The 20,546-nt window shown below is 42.1% G+C and overlaps 1 protein-coding gene across 1 annotated transcript; it reads left to right on the forward strand.

Moving 5' to 3' along the window:
* Positions 1-5,478: 5,478 nt before the first annotated feature.
* Positions 5,479-18,738, forward strand: chst14 (carbohydrate (N-acetylgalactosamine 4-0) sulfotransferase 14). Its single transcript, XM_067987156.1, has 2 exons — positions 5,479-5,810; positions 16,761-18,738. The coding sequence occupies exons 1-2, from the start codon at positions 5,571-5,573 to the stop codon at positions 17,577-17,579; spliced, it is 1,059 nt and encodes a 352-aa protein (XP_067843257.1). The 5' UTR covers positions 5,479-5,570; the 3' UTR covers positions 17,580-18,738.
* Positions 18,739-20,546: the final 1,808 nt, after the last annotated feature.

The following is a 20,546-nucleotide window of genomic DNA, read 5'->3' on the forward strand; positions in this document are numbered from 1 at the left end:
CCATTTTTTTGGACAGCAAGTACTGGTAATGGTTCTGCTGCTGCCATTTACAGCCACTCCTGACCAATCTTTAGTTTCTTAACCTGTCCCATTATCACCCTCTTTGCCTTGCACCATCATCCCTTTTGTCATTTAATCACTCCTGCCCACCACCCTATCAAAGACCTTCCCTTTTGTTCTTTGCTCACCTCCCCTCCGTTCTCTCCCCGCCCTGCTTTCACTGGCTCTGTACTTGTTTAAACATTTTAACTCTTTTAACATCTTCCAGTTCTGATGAAAGGTCTTCGACCTGAAATGTTAACTCTGTTTCTTTTTCCACAGATACTGCCTCACTTGCTGAGCTTCTCCAGCATTTTCTGTTTTTATTTCCGATTTCCAGTATCCACAGTATTTTGCTTTTGAGAATGAGTGTGTAATTGGCAAATGAATTTCAATATAGCTAAGTATGAGGTTGTGCATTTTGGTAGGAAGAATAAGGAGGCCACATATTGCTTGGATAGTAAGAGTCTAAATGGGGTAGAGGAGCAAAGGGATTTCTGGTACAGAAACACAAATGTGTAGCAGAACTACACATAGTATGAATTATGTATCTCCTGTCTCAACTAGTTTAAATACCATCCAATGGCCCTTTCTACATTCTGAGCCAACCTTTCAGCCCCAAATGAACCCCATTCTACCTGACCAAATTTTCCCTCCCTAGAAAAATGTTAGTTATCCATCAACTCAAGATTTTCCACTTTCTTCAATGTCACCAGCCAATCATTATAAACAATTTTAAAGGGGGTGGTGCGCCCGGGGAATCTAGGGATGTGGAAGCATATGTGACTATGGTCGTGGTGCACCATTTCTCCTCATCCTTCTCATGGTCGTCCCCAACCCCCACAAACTCCATTCCCTCGTCACTGATTCCATTCCCCCTCCTGGCCACTGTCTCAGACTGAACTAGAATGTTCATAACCCCAGCATCCTACTTGACCCTGAGCTGAGCTTCCAACCTAATATTCTCTCAATCACAAAGACTATCTACTTCCACCTTTGTAATATTGCCCGTCTTCGCCCCTGCCTCAGCCCATCTGCTGCTGAAAACCTCATCCGTGTTTTTTTTACCTCCAGGCTCGAGTATACTAATGCTCACTTTGCCGGCCTCCCATCTTCTACTTCCATCTTCAGCTATGGCTCAGTGGTAGCACTCTCACCTCTGAATCAGAAGGTTGCAGGTTCAAGTCCCACTCCTGAGACTTGAGCACAAAAGTCTAGGCTGACACCTCAGCAGTACTGAGGGATCATTGCATTGTTGGCAGTGCTGTCTCTAGGATGAGATATTAAACCAAGGCCCTGTCTGCTGTCTCAGGTGTACATAAAAGATCCTGCTGCACTATTTCGAAGAAGAGCAGGGGAGTTTTCTCCGCTGGCCAATATTTATCCCTCAACCAACACAACTAAAACAGATTATCTGGTCATTTATTTCATTGCTGTTTGTGGGACCATGCTGTGAGCAAATTGGCTACCGCGTTTCCTACATTACAACAGAAACTACACTTCAAAAGTACTTCATTGGCTGTAAAGCACTTTGGGACATCCTGAGGTCATGAAAGGCACTATATAAATGTAAGATCTTTCTTTCTTTCCATAAATTTAAGCTCATCCAAAACAAAGTATCCTAAGTCGCACCAAGTCCCATTCACCCATTACCCCTGTGCGCACGGACCTATCTTGGCTCCCAGTCGAGTAGCGCCTCAATTTTAAAATTCTCATCCTCGTGTTCAAATCCCTCCATGGCCTCGCCCCTCCCTATCTCTGTAACCTCCTCCAGTCCTACAACCCCCCGAGAACTCTGTGTTCCTCCAACTCTGGCCTCTTGTGCCGTCTAGGCCCTTCAGCTGTCTAGGCCCTACGCTCTGGATTCCCTCCCTAAGCCTCTCCACCTCTCTCTCCTTCTATAAGGCTCTCCTTTCAACTTACCTCTTTGACCGTCACATGTCCTAATGTCTCCTTCTTTGGCTGGGTGTCAATTTTTGTCTGATTACGCTGCAATGAGGCGCCTTGGGACGCTTTATGATGTTAAAGGTGCTAATGTTTTTATTTCGGATTTCCAGCGTCCGCAATATTTTGCTTCTATGTAAGTGTTGTTGTTGTGGTCAGAATGTCACGTGATCAAACCTCTAGGAATGCCTCAAACCAGAGTTGGCAATCCTAAAAATGATTTGTGCAATCTCTTGCCAATGGCCTGCCACATCCCTAATTACCTAGGGGCAGGGTCTTGTACTGAAGAGGATGTCGGAAACAAAATAACTACGGTAAAGAACCAAGCTGAATACAGAAAGTACAGAGGAAAGCTGAAAAATGATATAAGAAAGGCAAAGAGAGTGTATGAGAATAGATTAGCGGGTATCATAAAAGGGAACCCAAAAGTCTTTTATAAACATATAAATAGTAAACGAGTAGTCAAAGGAAAGGTGGGGCCGATAAGGGACCAAAAAGGATATCTGAGGTACTAAATGAATACTTTGCATCTATCTTCACTAAAGAAGCGGATGCTGCCAATGTCACAGTAAAGGAGGAGGTAGTAGAGAAATTGGAAAGGATAAAAATAGATAAAGAGGAGGTACTTAAAAGGTTGACAGCCCTCAAAGTAGAAAAGTCACCAGGTCTGGATGGGATGCGTCCTAGGTTGCTGAGGGAAGTGAGGGTGGAGGTAGCAGAGGCTCTGGCCACAATCTTCCAGTTCTCCTTAGATATGGGGGTGGTGCCAGAGGACTGGAAGATTGCAAATGTTACATTCCTGTTCAAAAAAGGTGAGTGGGATAAACCAGGCAACTACAGGCCAGTCAGCCTGACATTGGTGGTGGGGGAACCTTTAGAGACAATAATCTGAGACAAAATTAATTGTCATTTGGAAACATATAGGTTAATAAATGACAGCCAACATGGATTTGTTAAAGGAAAATCATGTTTGGCTAACTTGATTAAGTTTTTTGATGAAATAACTGAGAGGGTTGATGAAGGTAATGTGGTTGGTGTTGTGTATGTAGACTTTCAAAAGACATTTGATAAAGTACCACATAATAGACATAATAGCAAAATTGAAGCTCATGGGATTAAAGGGGCACTGGCAGCGTGGATACAAAATTGGCTAAGAGACAGAAAGCAGATAGTGCTGAATGGTTGTTTTTCAGACTGGAGGGAAGTATACAATTGTGTCCCCCAGGGGTCAGTATTGGGACCACTGCCCTTTTTGATATATATTCATGACCTGGACTTGGGTATACAAGGTACAATTTCAAAGTTTGCAGATGACATGAAAATCAGAAATGTAGTTAACAGTGAGACGGGTAGTAATAGACTTCAGGAGGACATAGACTGACTGGTGAAATGGGCAGACACATGGCGGATGAAATTTAACGCAGAGAAGTGTGAAGTGATACATTTTGGAAGAATGAGGAGCGGCAATTTAAACTAAATGGTACGATTTTAAAAGGTGTGCAGGAACATAAATACCTGTGAGTGTACTTACACAAATCTTTGAAGGTGGCAGGGCAAGTTGAGAAGGCTGTTAAAGATTTGAGATCCTTGGCTTTATAAACAGAGGCACAGAGCACAAAAGAAAGGAAGATATGCTAAATCTTCATAAATCACTGGTTAGGCCCCATCTGGAATATTGTGTCCAATTATGGGCACCACATTTTTGGAAGGATGTCAAGACCTTAGAGAGGGTGCAGAAGAGATTTATTAGAATGTTACCAGGATTAGAGACTGTTAGCTAAAATTAAAGCTCATGGGATTGAAGGCAAACTATTGACCTGGTTAGGAGATAATGGGTATGTACTCAAATTGGAAGGAAGTGACTAGCGGTGTCCCACAAGGATCTGTGCTGGGGCCTCAACTATTCATTGTATTTATTAATGATTTAGATAACACAATAGAGAGCCATATATCCAAATTTGCCGATGACACAATGATTGGTGGCATAGTAAGTAGGGTAGACAGGAGCATAAAATTACAAAGAGACATGGATATATTAAGTGAGTAGGCAAAACTGTGGCAGATGGACTTCAAAGCAGGTAAGTGCAAGGTCATCCATTTTGGACCAATAATTGTTCCGAGTATTTTTTAAATAGTGAAAAGCTAGGAGTAATGGAGGTCCAAAGAGCTGTAGGGGTCCATGTACATAGATCACTAAAATGTAGTGGTCATGTACAAAAAATAATCAAAAAGGCTAATGGAATGTTAGCTTTTATATAGAGAGGGCTAGCACATAAAGGGGAGGAACAGAACATTAGAAATAGGAGCAGGAGTAGACCATACGGCCCCTTGAGCCTGCTCCACCATTCAATAAGATCATGGCTGATCTTCGGCCTCAGTTTTACTATAGCTATACAAAGCCCTGATTAGACCACATCTGGAGTACTGTGTACAGTTCTGGGTACTGCCCCCTAGAAAGGATATATTGGCCTTGGAAGGAGTGTAGTGCAGAGTCACCAGAATGTTACCAGTGCTCCAAGGGTTAAATTATGAGGCGAGATCACATAAACTAGGCTCGTATTCCTTGGAATAAAGAAGATTAAGGGTGATTTGATTGAGGTTTTTAAGATTTTGATAGGAATTGATAGAGTAGAAAGAGATAAACTTTTTCCGCTGGTGGGGGAGTCTAAGACAAGGGAGCATAACCTTAAAATCAGAGCCAAGCCATTCAGGAGAGAAACACTCCCTTCATGCAAAGAGTGGTAGACGTGTGGAACTCTCTCCCACAAAAAGCAGTAGTTCCTAGCTCAGTTAATAATTTTCAATCTGTGAGCGATAGATTTTTGCCAGGCAAGGGTATAAAAGATATGGAGCCAAGGTGGGTAAATGGAGTTAGAATACAGATCAGCTATGATCTCATTGAATGGCGGAACAGGCTTGAGGGGCTGAATGGCCTACTCCTGTTCCTATGTTGGATATCAGTTACATGGAGAGGCTAGAGAAGCTAGGATTGTTTTCCTTAGAGCAGAGAAGGTTAAGGGGAGATTTAATAGATGTGTTCAAAATCATGAAGGGTTTTGATAGAGTAAATAAGGAGAAACTGTTTCCAGTGGCAGAAGGTTGGTAACCAGAGGACACAGATTTAAGGTAATCGGCAAAAGAACCAGAAGCGAGATGAGAATTTTTTTTATGCAGTGAGTTGTTATGATCTGGAATGCACTGCAGATTCAGTAATAGCTTTCAAAACGGAATTGGATAAATACTTGAAGGACAAAATTTTGCAGGGCTATGGGGAAAGGGCAAGGGTATGGGACTAATTGGCTAACTCTTTCAAAGAGCAGGCACGATGGGCTGAATGGCCTCCTGCGCTGCAACACTTCTTTGTCCGACGAAGCCGCAGAAGGGCTCGGATGCCCCTTGGCACATGCGCAGTGGTGGGCGAGGACTGTAATGAAGAAGACTACAGCTCCCAGAATGCCCAGCGGATCGCCGTGGCGCATGCGCGCTGGCGGTGGGTCGAGCGGCTGGTTGAAGGGGGCCGCTGGAGCCGAGCGGGACGGGACGGGACGGGCTCAGTGTGAGCCGGAGCCGGAGCCGGAGCGGGCGCCATGGGCGGGATGGCGGCGGCTCGGGCCGCTCGCAGGGCAGTGCTGCTGCCCACCATGCTGACGTTTGCTGTGATCGTGGCGTCGGGCGGGCTGCTGCTCATGATCCAGAAGGGCATGTTAGCCGAGGTGGACGCACTGATCGGCCGCAATTACGGAGCCAGAGGCCGGCCGCACGGCAGCGCAAAGCCCGGCTCAGCCGGCGGGCAGGACTGGGGGTGGAGCGAGGACCCGGACTACCAGGTGAGAACGGCTCAAGGGTGACCCACGATCGTTAGTGTGACTAGTTATTAGAACCAGCGTTCGCTGCTAGTAACTGCTACTTGTCATAACCAGCGCCGATTGCTGGTAACCGCTAGTTATTGTAACCAACGCCGATTGCTAGTAACCGCTAGTTATTGTAACCAACGCCGATTGCTAGTAACCGCTAGTTATTGTAACCAGCGCCAATTGCTAGTAACCGCTAGTTATTGTAACCAGCGCCGATTGCTAGTAACCGCTAGTTATTGTAACCAGCGCCAATTGCTAGTTATTGTAACCAGCGCCCGTTGCTAGTAACCGCTAGTTATTGTAACCAGTGCCAATTGCTAGTAACCGCTAATTATTGGAACTCTGGGTGCAGTGAGACTGAACATTTGTGAGCCGGGACCGCAGAATGCACTGGAGCCGCTGCTTCAGACCTCTTTTTGGGGGTGGCGGGGGGGGGGGGGGCTGTCGTTTCACATCGCACTTACACCTGAGTGCATTTTAACTGCAACCATTGGGAAAAGTAATGAGTGAGGTTTACTGAGGCATAGCTAGCCAGTCATATCCTTCATCACTGGGAAGTGCCACTGTTGATCTGGGGTTTAACTTTCAAAAGGAGGAAAATGTAACTATCTCTTGCTATTAAATGGAGACTAATTTAGTGATTGAACTTCAGGGTGGAAGCATTGAACGTGTTAATGTCTATGTGTGAGAGCAACGATCCATTTGGTTATTAATGTCTCCTGAAACCTAAGCTATGCAGTAGGCTCTCGACACACACTTTCCAGCCGCTGCTCTTTGTCTCTACAGCTGGAGTTTTTGGGACATTTTTGTCTTTTGGCGATTGGCCAGTGGCACCAGCTGTAGCTGACTGCAGACTTGTGATTGAATTACCATAAAGCAGATTATCTGGTCCTTCATTTGCTGTTTGTGCGATTTTGCTGTGTGCTAATTGGCTGCCACGTTTGCCATCATAACAGTGATTGCACTTCAAAAGTAATACATTGGCTGTAAAATATTTTGGGTCAGCCTGTGGATGTAAAAAGGCACTGTATAAATGTGAATTCTTTTATTTCAGCTGAAGTATCACTGTACTGAACTGAAGTTGTAACTTGGCTTTATTTCACTGCATTTACATGATAAATATGTGATTTTACTAGTTTACCTAAATCTTTCCCAGATTAACATTGAATGTACATGTTAATGAGGATTCACAGGATATGATTTACATAATTTTCATAGCAGTGACCATAACTGACGTCTGATTATTATGCTGCATGCATCCACCAATCCCAATTCGGAGAGACACCTACCCTCCTGAATTTTGTTCTCTAAAAGGTGCAGGCATTTCCATGCCTTAATGTATGTTTGAACAATCGTGGTTAATTCAGTAATTGCACCAAAGGCACCGTCTGAAGAAGAGTTTTCATAATAGAAGAAATAGTATTTGGATCTTTGCTGTAAGACTCCAAATTGACTGTATTGATTGTACTGAATATTGGCCCAGAATTTGCTCCAAAAATAACGGAGAGCTGAATAGTGCTCATCGTTATTTAAGGGCAAACAGAAGAGCAACTTCCGGTCAGCGTGCATGCGCAGTCAAACATGCAAATCTGGAAGTTGCTCGCCGAGATGCCCTGCTCTTCCGGAAGCTGTGTGGGAAGGACAGCTCGCCAGTAAAATGAATGGACCAGTGCAAAGTTGCTATACTGTCCAGCTGGAAATGAACTAATCTACACAGAAAAAGGTACGCTGGGTTTTTTTTTTAGGTCTAAACTAATTTTTAACGACATGGTATGTAGTAATGACTGCCAAACAACCTCTTTGGCACTGAAATTAACTTTTAAAAATATGGTTCCTTCTGATTTTAGTGGTGTTGGACATTTAAAAAAAAGTTTTAATTTTTATTTTTTTTACTTTGTCTTTTAATTCAGTATTTCTTACCCTCTTTATTTGGCTTTCTCTAACTGATTTTACATTGAATTTACTGTTGTAGCTTTCACTTCCTGGTTCTGACACTGTGTGGCTTGTCAAGAATGCTTCAATCTGATTGGTTGAGGGGACAGAGTGATCCTTTCCCCACTCACACAGCTCACAGATTCCCAGGAGAGGACGCTGCACTTTTTGCAGCTCACCATTAGAGGAAGTTCCCGCACTAAAGCCTGTGGATCGTTTGTGGGCAAGTTTAAATCTAATGAGCGGCGGGCGCCGTTCTTTTGCCGCTCAGAGCAAATTCCGGGCCATTGAGTTGCAGTTTTTCGTTACCTGCTGTTACGCTTAGCAATGTGATCAAGTTTAATTTTCTTCAATTTCTCTGCTATTTGCAGACGTCGTGTCAGCTTCCACAAGTATGCTGACGATGCCCAGCTGTAGCCCGCCATCATCTCTCTTGACCCCTCCATTGCCTCTTGTGTTGTCAGGCTGCTTTTGGATACCCACTTTTGGATGAGCCATAATTTCCTCCAGTTAAACAATGCTATCTGCTTTGGCTCCCACTGCAAACCCTTGCCACTAATTCCATTCCCCTCCCCAGCCATTGCCTCAGGTTGACCAGACTGTTTGCAACTTATTCCATTCAACTCCGTTCTGAGTTTCTGATTCCTTATCCTTTCTGCCTATTTCCACCTCCATAATATTATAGAATCATAGAAGTTTACAACACAGAAACAGGCCCTTCGGCCCAACATGTCCATGTCGCCCAGTTTATACCACTAAGCTAGTCCCAATTGCCTGCACTTGGCCCATATCCCTCTATACCCATCTTACCCATGTAACTGTCCAAATGCTTTTTAAAAGATAAAGTTGTACCCGCCTCCACTACTGCCTCTGGCAGCTCGTTCCAGCCACTCACCACCCTTTGAGTGAAAATATTGCCCCTCTGGACCCTTTTGTATCTCTCCCCTCTCACCTTAAATCTATGCCCCCTCGTTATAGACTCCCCTACCTTTGGGAAAAGATTTTGACTATCTGCCTTATCTATGCCCCTCATTATTTTATAGACTTCTATAAGATCACCCCTTAACCTCCTACTCTCCAGGGAAAAAAGGTCTCAGTCTATCCAACCTCTCCCTATAAGTCAAACCATCAAGTCCCGGTAGCATCCTAGTAAATCTTTTCTGCACTCTTTCTAGTTTAATAATATCCGTTCTATAATAGGGTGACCAGAACTGTACACAGTATTCCAAGTGTGGCCTTACTAATGTCTTGTACAACTTCAACAAGACATCCCAACTCCTGTATTCAATGTTCTGACCAATGTAACCAAGCATGCTGAATGCCTTCTTCACCACCCTATCCACCTGTGACTCCACTTTCAAGGAGCTATGAACCTGTACTCCTAGATCTCTTTGTTCTATAACTCTCCCCAACGCCCTACCATTAATGGAGTAGGTCCTGGCCCGATTCGATCTACCAAAATGCATCACCTCACATTTATCTAAATTAAACTCCATCTGCCATAAATATCATTCGTGTCTGCCCCTACTTCAGCCTATCTGCTGAAACCCTCATCCTTGCTTTTGTCATCTCCAGACTTGAACTGTTCCAAATGTATCTGCTAGCCTGCCTCCAATTCTCCACACTCCATGAACTTCAACTCATCCGAAACCCTGCTGCCTGAATCCTATCCTGCACCAAGACCCATCACCCCATTTAAAAATCTCATCCTCGTGTTGAAATCCCTTCATGGCCTTGCCCTCTCCCTGTCTTTAACTTTTCCAGCCCTAAATCACTTGCCCCCTGAATTCTCTGTTCCTCTAACTCTGGCCTCTTGTGTATTCTCCTCCCATCACTTCATCTCATCATTGCTGGCTGTGCCTTCAGCTGTCTAGCGCCCACGTTCTGGAATTCCCTCCCTAAATGTCTTCAACTCCCTCCTTTTAACAAGGAGTATTAGCAAGAAATATAAAAACTGACAGTAAAAGCTTCTAGAAGTATATAAAATGGAAGAGGGTAGCTAAAGTAAACATTGGTCCCTTAGAGGATGAGACTGGGGAAAGAATAATGGAAAACAAGGAAATGGCAGAGGAATTGAACAGATATTTTGTATCTGTCTTCACAGTAGAAGTCACTAATAACATACCAATAATAGTAGAAAATCAAGGGGAAAAGGGGAGGGAGGAACTAAAAACTATCACTAGAGAAAAAGTACTAGGTAAACCAATGGGTCGAAAGGCTGATAAGTCCCCAAGACCTGATGGCTTGTATCTGAGGGTCTTAAAGGAAGTTGCTACAGAGATAATGATGCATTGGTTGTAATCTTCCAGAATTCACTAGATTCTGGAAAGGTCCCAGTGGATTGGAAAACCGCAAACGAAACACCCCTATTCAAGAAGGGAGTGAGACAGAAAGCAGGTAAGTATAGACCAGTTAGCCTAACATCTGTCATTGGGAAAATGCTAGAATCCATCATTAAGGAAGTAGTAGCAGGACGTTTGAAGACTCATAATACAATCAAGGAGAGTCAACATGGTTTTATGAAGGGGAAATCGTGTCTGACAAATTTATTAGAGTTCTTTGAGAAAGTAACGGGCAGGGTTGATAAAGGGGAACCAATAGATGCAGTATATTTGGATTTCTAAAAGGCATTCGATAAAGTACCACATAAAAGGTTACTGCACAAGATAAGAGCTCATAGTGTTGGGGTTAATATACTGGCATGGACAGAGTTCATGGAATGCATTTGAGACAATTTTCTAGAACAATATGTCGAGGAACCAACGAGGGAACAGGCTATTTTAGATCTAGTATTGTGTAATGAGATGGGGTTAATTAGTAATCTTATAATTCAGGATCCTCTGGGGCAGAGTGATCATAATATGATAGAATTTCACAGTGAGTTTGAGAGTGATGTAGTTAAGTCCGAAACAAGGGTCTTAAATTTAAAGAAAGATGATTTGTAGGTATGAGGGGCAAGTTGGCTAAGGTAGATTGGGAAATTAGATTAAAAGATATGACGGTAGATAAGCAATGGCGAACATTTAAAGAAATAATTCCTAATTCTCAACAAATTATACATTCCTTTGAGGAATAAAAACTCCACGGGAAAAAATGATCCAACTGTGGCTAACTAGAGAAGTTAAGGATAGTATTAGATTAAAAGAAGAGGCGTACAATGTCGCCAAAAAGAGTAGTAAGCCTGAGGGTTGGGAGGGTTTTAGAAATCAGCGTAGGATGAACAAGAAATTGATAGAGGGAGAAAATTGGAAATGAGAGCAAACTAGCAAGAAATATAAAAACAGATTGCAAGAGATTCTACAAGTATGTAAAAAGAAAGAGATTAGAAAAAGTAAATGTGGATTCCTTTTTAGAGGCAGAAACCGGAGAAATTATAATGGGGAATAAGGAAATGGCAGAGATGTTAAACAAATATTTTATATCTGTCTTCACAGTAGAAGACACAAAAAACATACTGGAAATAGTGGGGAACTAAGGGTCTAATGAGAGGGAGGAACTTAAAGTAATTAAGATTAGTAAAGAAAAAGAACTGGAGAAATTAATGGGACTAAAAGCCAACAAATCCCCCGGATCTGTTGCATTGGTTTTGATCTTCCAAAATTCCCTAGATTCTAGCATTGTTCCCATGGATTGGAAAGTAGGAAATGTAACCTCGCTATTCAAGAAAGGAGGCAGAGAGAACACAGGGAACTATAGGCCAGTTAGCTTGACATCAATAATAGGAAAATGCTAGAATGTATTATTAAGGATGTAGTAACAGGGCACTTTGAAAATCATATGATTAGGCAAAGTCAATATGGTTTTATGAAAGGGAAATCGTGTTTGACAGATCTATTAGTTTTTTGAGGGTGTAACTAACAGGGTAGATAAGGGGGAATCAGTGGCTATAGTATATTTGGATTTTCAAAAGGCATTCGATAAGGTACCACAAAAGATTGTTACACAAGATTAGGGCTGATGGGATTGGGGGTAATATATTAGCGTGGATTGAGAATTGGTGAACGGACAGAAAACAGAGTGGGGATAAATGGGTCATTTTCGGGTTGGCAGGTTGTAACTAGTGGAGTGCCGCAAGGATCAGTGCTGGGTCCTCAGCTATTTATAATCTATATTATTGACTTAGATGAAGGGACCGAGTGTAATGTATCCAAGTTTGCAGACGATACAAAGCTAGGTGGGAAAGTAAGCTGTGAAGAGGACGCAAAGAGGCTGCAAAGGGATATAGACAGGTTAGGTGAGTGGGCGAGAAGATGGCAGATGGAGTATAATGTGGGGAAATGTGAAATTATCCACTTTGATAGGAAGAATAGAAAAGCCGAATATTTTTTTGGAAGGTGAGGGACTAAGAAGTGTTGGTAGCCAGAGGGATTTGTACATGAATCACAGGAAGTTAACATGCAGGTACAGCAAGTAATTAGGAAGGCAAATAGTATGTTAGCCTTTATTGCAAAGGGGATGGAGTATAAGATTAAGGAGCTCTTGCTGCAGTTATATAGGGCTCTGGTGAGACCACATCTGGAGTACTGTGTACAGTTTTGGTCTCCTTACCTAAGGAAGGATATGCTTGCCTTAGATGGGGTGCAACGAAGGTTCACTAGATTGATTCCTATGAGGAGAGATTGAGTAGAATGGGTCTATATTCTCTGGAGTTTAGAAGAATGAGAGGTGATTTCATTGAAACGTATAAAATTCTTAGAGGGCTTGACAGGTTAGATGCTGAGAGGCTGTTTCCCCTGGCTGGAGAGTCTAGAACTAGGGGTCATAGTCTCAAGATAAGGGGTTGGCCATTTAGGACTGAGATGAGGAAAAATTTCTTCACTCAGAGGGTTGTGAATCGTTGGAATTTTCTACCCCAGAGGGCTATGGATACTCAATCGTTGAGTATATTCAAGTCTGAAATTGATGGATATTTGGAAACTAAGAGAAAGAAGGGATATGTGGATAGGACGGGACATTGGAGTTGAGGTAGAAGATCAGCCATGATCTTATTGAATGGCGGAGCAGGCTCGAGGGGCCGTATGGCTTACTCCTGCTCCTATGTCTTATGTTATGTTCACACACCTGAAATCTCTGCGTGGCTTCTCCCGATCACCTGCTGATACTTTGGCAGAAGATCATAAGGAACGGCATAATTGGGTATTTCAGCCATTTCTGCAGCGTCTTCCCAATGCTGCAGGGAAGGTAGGGGCCTCATGCAAGACTGGATGTTGGGACAAACAGTCTGACAGCACAAAGGCAGTGATGGGCCAAGAAGTGGAGTTAGGTTTAGTCAGAATACACGTGTAAGCTGACACCATGGCTTCAGATGATTCCGCCAAGGGACACTAGATGAGGAAGAGGAAGGGCCAACGATGGATCCTTGGGGGACTCCAGAGGTGATGATGCAGGGTTGGGTAAGGAAGTGATTGCTAGAGATGCCCTGGCTAAGGTCAGATAGGTAAGAGCCAGGGCAGCTCCATGGAGCTGGACAGTTACATCGAGTCTACAGCAATGGAACAGGCCATTCGGCCCTAACTAGTCTATGCCGGCATTTATGCTCCACATGAGCCTCCTCCCTCCCTACTTTATCTAACCCTATCAGCATACCCTTCTATTCCTATCTCCCTCGTGTGCTTATAGCTTCCCCTTTTGCTATTTGCCTCAACTACTCTTTATGGTAGCGCGTTCCGCATTCTTACCACTCTTTGGGTAAAGAAGTTTCTCCTGAGTTCCCTATTGGATTTATTAGTGACTATTTTATATTTATGACCTCTAGTTTTGGTCTCACCCACAAGTGGAAAAATTTTCTTTACATCTACCCTATCAAACCCTTTAATTATCTTAAAGACCTCTATCAGGTCACCCCTCAGCCTTCTCTTTTTTTAGAGAAAAGAACCCCAGTCTGTTCAGCCTTTCCTGATAAGTATTATCCTCTCACTTCTGATATCATCCTTGTGAATCTTTTTTGCACCTTCTCCAATGCCTCTAAATCCTTTTTATAATATGGAGGCTAGAACTGTGCAGAGTACAAGTATGGTCTAACCAAGGTGGTCTTGCATTTTGACACATTCTTCCTTTGTATTAATTACACCTCCCAATTTGATGTCGTCCGCTAATTTTCAAATGTACCACCTTACACTTATCTATATTGAAATTCATTTGCTAATTACACGCCCGTTCTGCAAGTTTATTAATGTCTTCGTGTATTTTGTCACAGTCCTCCTCCGAATTAACTATACCCCGACAACTATATATTTGGTGTTGTCTGCAAATTTTGAAATTGTACTTCCGATTTCTGAATCCAAATCGTTTATGTAAATTGTGAACAAGAGTGGTCCCAGCACCGTTCCCTGTGGAACACCACTTCCCACCTTTTGCCAGTCTGAGTAGCTACCCTTAAACCCTACTTTCTGTTTTCTGTTTTGTAGCCAACTTGTTATCCATTCTGCTACCTGTCCCCTGACTCCACATGCTCTGACCTTAGCCATGAGTCTACAATGTGGTACCTTATCGAAGGCCTTTTGAAAATCCAAATATATTACATCTACTGCATTATCCTTGTCTACATTTTCTGTTACCTCTTCAAAGAATTCAGTAAGGTTGGTTAAGTGAAGGAGAGGCACCTTTATTGAGCCAGTCTCCTTTTGACATCAAATGTCCAGGCAAATTTGACAAGATCACACCCAGCAATACAATCATCTTCCTGTAATAAATAATTAAACACAGTTTGGTACTGCAACTTAGATAAGATTTTTATCAGCAAGCATAACTTTTTACCAGGCAAATAATAGCCCAATATCTCGCTCAAGATGAAATAGTTGGCTGTTTACATTGAAATAGCCATTAAACTCTTTTATAATATAAGAGTATAACTACACTGGGCTGCACTCCATGTGTAAAGAAGTTGAAGTCCAGGGTGCCAAGAGGATTGTAAACAAATGGGCTGATTTTATGTGGACTGTGGAGATTTGCCACCAGGAGCACACATCAGGAATTCAAGTGCATTCCTGCGATTTTTCAAACCAAAATTAACACAAACTTGTAAAATTATCCCCACCACCACTGGAGATTTTCAACCTGCAATCCCCAAACCACTGAAGGCCTGTAAGGGGATCCCAGAGGCTTTGCAAGATACTCCCATTGTAGACTAAAGTCTTTTGGAAATTAGGATAGGGGATCTCTAGTGCAGATCTTTGGTACAATCTCAGAACTTTTGCCCCAACAATGGCAGGCAACCAGCTGCTTCCCGTTACCAGTTTTAAAGAGAGTGTGTAGAAAATCAATGATTATATTTTTAAAAAATAAACTGTTCAGTGTTGCAGATGACAAATGTAAAATGATTGTTTTAATAATTAATGAGTAGATGTGCTGGAGTTCAAATTTGTAATGTGATTCACGTTGTGCTTGCGCTAGCTTTCTGATACTGACAGTATTAAAAACAAATGGACATCCTGGCAATTGAAAGGATTAAGAATTTTAATAACATGCGACAGTGGAATTCAAATCTAGTTGTAGTGGTATAGAGTGCTCGTCTGAATTTACGTTTAACTTCAAATTCAATAGAGTTGTATTCTGCTCAGAGCGTAAAAGTCTGCTCAAAGTCTGATATCTTGACAGAATGAAAGTACTGTGGGGCATCTCTGGGTCATCACTATTTTGGATTTTGTAACGCATTGACATGAATGGATAGCGGGCGGTTTAGGAGTTGACAATTTAAATACTTGTTCAGATGGGCCAGACTTGAGAGTCAGCTTTATTTTCCATAATTGGAATAAACTGGCTCATAGCTCCTTCCTAAATCTATGATGTACTAACATAGATATTACAAAGATGTAAAATGTTGAGTATCAACATTTGGTGAGCTCCAGGGTGACTTGAAAGGCAGTTGGTGGCTATAGCTGTGAATGAAGTTTTGAACCTCCCTCCATCTGCTTGGCTGGAACAGACAAAAATATGTTCAGTCAAATTCAATTGATAGCCTTGAGGTCTGCATTCCTCAACTTGAGGAAATTCCCAACATAAATTTTAACAGTAAACGTGAACACTTTGACAATAGATCCCTTATAGTTTTTGTTAAAAACATTACTCTTGAACAATTTTTTTCGTTAACTACAAAAATTTCCATTGCTCCCCTGTGCTCAATGCACTGTTCTGTTGTTAATATCCATGGGTGGATCTAGCCTGAGTGTGCAATGCTGCAATTCTTGCTATGCAATGCTGCACAAATGAGTTACATGGTTGGTATGAGTACTTAATTCTATGATTTTCATTGTGAACTAATTTGAATGTTACCAAATGCTGTGCAGTTCACAGTACAGAAAAAAACCTGGCCTTTTAGTTCCATAAAGCCATCTAAGTGTGGTACAGGTGCCACTGGGCACTTGAATATAACCAAAGTAAAGAGAACTTGCATTGATATAGCACTTTTCATGGCCAAAGCACTTCACAACCAATGAAATACTTTAAAGTGTAGTCACTGTTTTAATGTAGGGAAACGCAGCAGCCAATTTCCCGACATCAAGGTCCCACAAACAGCAATGAGATAAATGACCAGATAATCTGTTTTTGGTGGTGTTAATTGAGGGATAAATGTCGGCCAGGACACCAGGAGAAATCCCCTGCTCTTCTTTGAATGATGCCATGGGTTCTATTATGTCCACCTGAGAGGGAAGATGGGACCTCTATTTAATGTCTCATACGAAAGACGGCACCTCCAACAGTGCAGCACTCCCTCAGTACTGCACTGAAGTGTCAGCCTGGATTATGTGCTCAAGTCTTGCGAGTGGAGCTTGAACCCCTGACCTTCTGACCAAGAGGTGAGAGTGCTGACACTGAGCCATAGCTGACACCTTAATTAATTGAAGGAGCAAAGCTTTCATACTGTGATAACACTATCTGATAGCATTTGTCTAAGAAGTCACCTACGTGTTGGGGGGTGCGGGGGGTGGTGGTGTATGTGTATATTTTATCTTATATCTCCCTAATTGCTGTCATATTTTCCACCTTTTCTAGATTATTCAAGAGATTCGGAACAGGACTCTTCGGAGTGTGTGCAAACATAAAACTATGCCACATAGTATCTTGGATTTAACAACATCCCAGCGGCGGACTTTACTAAAACACATCCTGGTCAATGACGAATATAAGTTTTTATATTGTTATGTACCCAAAGTTGCGTGCTCTAATTGGAAACGTGTTATTAAAGTTCTGAACGGTGTGCTGGACAATGTGCATGTGCAGATAAAAATGGACCACAAGAATGACCTGGTGTTCCTCGGAGATTTAAAGAATAGTGAAATTAAATACAGGCTGAAACATTACTATAAGTTCATGTTTGTTCGAGACCCAATGGAGCGATTGTTGTCAGCTTATAGAAACAAGTTTGGAGAAATTGAGGCATACCAGAGGAGGTATGGAATGGAGATAGTGAGAAGGTATAGGAAAAACATCGGGCAGTCCAAGGGGGATGATGTTACTTTTACAGAATTTCTTCAGTACTTGGTGGATGAAGATGTAGAAACAATGAATGAACATTGGATGCCAATTTACAATCTGTGCCAACCATGTGCTGTGACATATGACTACATTGGCTCCTATGAACGATTGCACAGTGATGCACGATATATACTTCAAAGTGTTGGGGCCCCACACAGTGTTGAATTTCCTCAAAGACAAGCATGGTATAAACCTATCACTAAGGAGACCTTACATTACTACCTATGTAAAGTGCCACAAGGACTTCTGAAGGAACTTTTACCAAAATATATTCTGGATTTTTCACTGTATGCTTATCCTCTCCCAAATGTTACAAGTGAATATTGCAGACATTGAAGGGCATTATTATCCACACTGTGTGGGTGGGAAAGCTTTTTCCCCCATCTGTTTTCTAAATGCTAGATGTGAAGGGGCCATTGGCATTGGAGAAATGTTATACCATTGCTTTTGTGTTATGTCATTAGGATACACACACTACTGGGATCTTTACCTCCCTAATAGAGTGACAATTCCCGCCCCCCACCACCCCCAACCACCAAAAGTTTTTTGAGACTTGAAAGTTTTGCCATCATTAATTAGTTTTCAGGAGTCAAAATTGAATTTTATTGGTTATTGCCCCAGGACCAGTATTACTGACAATAACAGGTTTTGGCTTCAACGTTATTGTTCCAGGTGGTCTTAAGAAAAGACAATAACCTTCTAGCTATTTGAACTTTTTAATCCTCCTTCTTTCCCTGTATTGGCATTAATCGTTTTCTCTCATCTTATTTTTCTGTTCCTGAGCCTCTTCATTTTTCTTTATCTCTTTTGCTCTTCAAATATATTTTTCTATCTATTTTTATCAATAGGAAATTCTCAAGTTATTTGCCAGTTTACCTGATACTTCCCATTGGGTAGCACTCATTATAATCCAGTTGTATAGTACCCAATCCCATCCAGTGTCAAGAATGTAACCGAATAGCAACACAGTGAACCTTACATGGGCCGTGAAGAATATTTTTTTCTGGGTCCACGGCCCTGTCTTCCTTTACTTCTCCCTCAATTTTTGTTCAAAAGAGCAGATCGGACACATTGAATCAGTGGTATTTCTAGCCCCTGGTTATTTTTTAATATCTTAATTCTGGCAGAATTACAGAAGCCTTAATGATGCAATGGAGGATTGGTAATTTGTCACTGACAGCATATGTATATGGATTTGATGCTTATTTTTAAAAATGTACACAGAGTGCACTAGCCCCTTCTGATGTTGCTCCTTACTTATGCCTTCCCCTAATAAAGAAATTGCATGGAATCCACTACTTTCTTTTTCATGGCTCCTACAGAAGTGTTGGAAGATCTAATGTATGTATAGATTGTAAAAGTTGATATGAACGGGCTGGAATAGAGTTAAATAATTGAAAGCAGGTAGGGCTGATGGTAGCACAATTTTTTTAAATAGGTATATTTTTTATGAAGATGTTACATTACAAATCAAATAAAATACACTTTGACTATATTAGTTCTGTTTTATGTTCATTTGTGGACGGTGACATTTCTCTTACATTGTCAAACCAGGCATTTAACCAAATGTTTATATCTGATGATCTGGATTTGTTGCTACAATTTAGTTTGCTGTACTTAATTACTGGCACCACGTTGTTAAGCAATCAGCATATGATTCCCGAGTACTGACTAGAGCGGTTGCAAACTGAACAATGTCAATATTCACATTCACTTATGGTGCCTTATATGGTTTCCCTTATCGGCGATGCCAACCTTTCCTTTTTCACCACTCTTATACTTTGGGAACTGCAGCATCATGGTGACATTTGACAGCTGTGCCATGCCCCTGGTGCTAAGGAGATTAAATAATTGGTTATGCTGACTGATGCATCAGTTGTTTTTCTGTATATCTGTGGGTAGCATATTGGGTCATTGTGCAGATGACACCATTGCTGGACTGGAAGGAGGTGGAGGCAAAAGGGTTGTGTGCAGCAGTAAACATGCCTGTTACTGACAGAGCAGGGTGGCTGCAGGCACCCTTACAGCAGCTGGAACAAATTGGCAAATGGCTCCACGCTAATCCAAAAATTACAAAGCCAATTCCCAAATCATTACCTAGGAGGAATGCCAGGCTTGGAGAAATGATTGGCACCTTGGCATATGTAGTCAATCCAACTGGTTCCTGCTAATCTTTCTGGCAAGCCTTTTTTCATCTAGGACCACTTACAGTACGAAATACTGTGACTGGGGTGTTTTCAAAGCAAAGAGGACCAGTAGGTGTAGCTTCCAGTTAGATGCTGTGGCATACCCTGCATTGGAATGTAAATTGGAGTGGGAGAATCTTTACAGGTACCGTGGTTTTTTGAGAATCTTCCTGTTCCGCAGAACTCATGGAAAGAGTTTCGGTACAGTCAGTTTCTCTCTGATATTGGTAACAATGATTCAGTTACTTCTCTCATTTCACAAATATTCCCTCCATTGTCTAATCCAGGAAACACAGCTGGAAGAAATGCATTAATACTCTTAAAGAATAGCTGAAACAATTAAATTCATGAGCAAAATATTAGCTGAACAATTAAAAGAAATATAGTTTTATATATATTAGCTGAAAAATAAAAACATTTCAAATTATTTCCTCCATCCATTTAACATCTGTTTATAATGGACAGAAGTATCATTGGGCAGCACTTCCATCCAAATAACACACGTGATGGATTTGGATATATGTATAATTAGGTGGTGCTCAGCCTGTAAGCAAATCAATGTGGGATGTGTTTGTAGCATGGATGGGCAGAAGTGTTGCCCCCCAATTTCTCACTGCCTGCTCTCCTAAATCCTGCTGATGGTAATACTGCCAATTACCACTCTTTGTCCCTGAACAAATTTTTAATGAAGGTGTTTAAAATGTCATGTCTACAACATGTCATCAATGAAGACAAACACCTCGCTATGGCCATCCCCACACCTCCACTACTCGCCTTTAAACAGCCACCCAACCTCAAACAGACCATCGTTCGCAGCAAATTACCTAGCTTTCAAGAGAACAGCGTCCACGACACCACACAACCCTGCCACAGTAACCTCTGCAAGACATGCCAGATCATCGACACAGATACCACCATCACACGAGAGGACACCACCCACCAGGTGCATGGTTCATACTCCTGTGACTCGGCCAACGTTGTCTACCTCATACGTTGCAGGAAAGGATGCCCCAGAGCATGGTACATTGGCGAGACCATGCAGACGCTGCGACAACGGATGAACGGACACCGCGCAACAATCGCCAAACTGGAGGGTTCCCTCCCAGTCGGGGAACAC

Source organism: Heptranchias perlo, chromosome 1 (assembly GCF_035084215.1).
Source record: "Heptranchias perlo isolate sHepPer1 chromosome 1, sHepPer1.hap1, whole genome shotgun sequence".
Taxonomy (NCBI): domain Eukaryota; kingdom Metazoa; phylum Chordata; class Chondrichthyes; order Hexanchiformes; family Hexanchidae; genus Heptranchias; species Heptranchias perlo.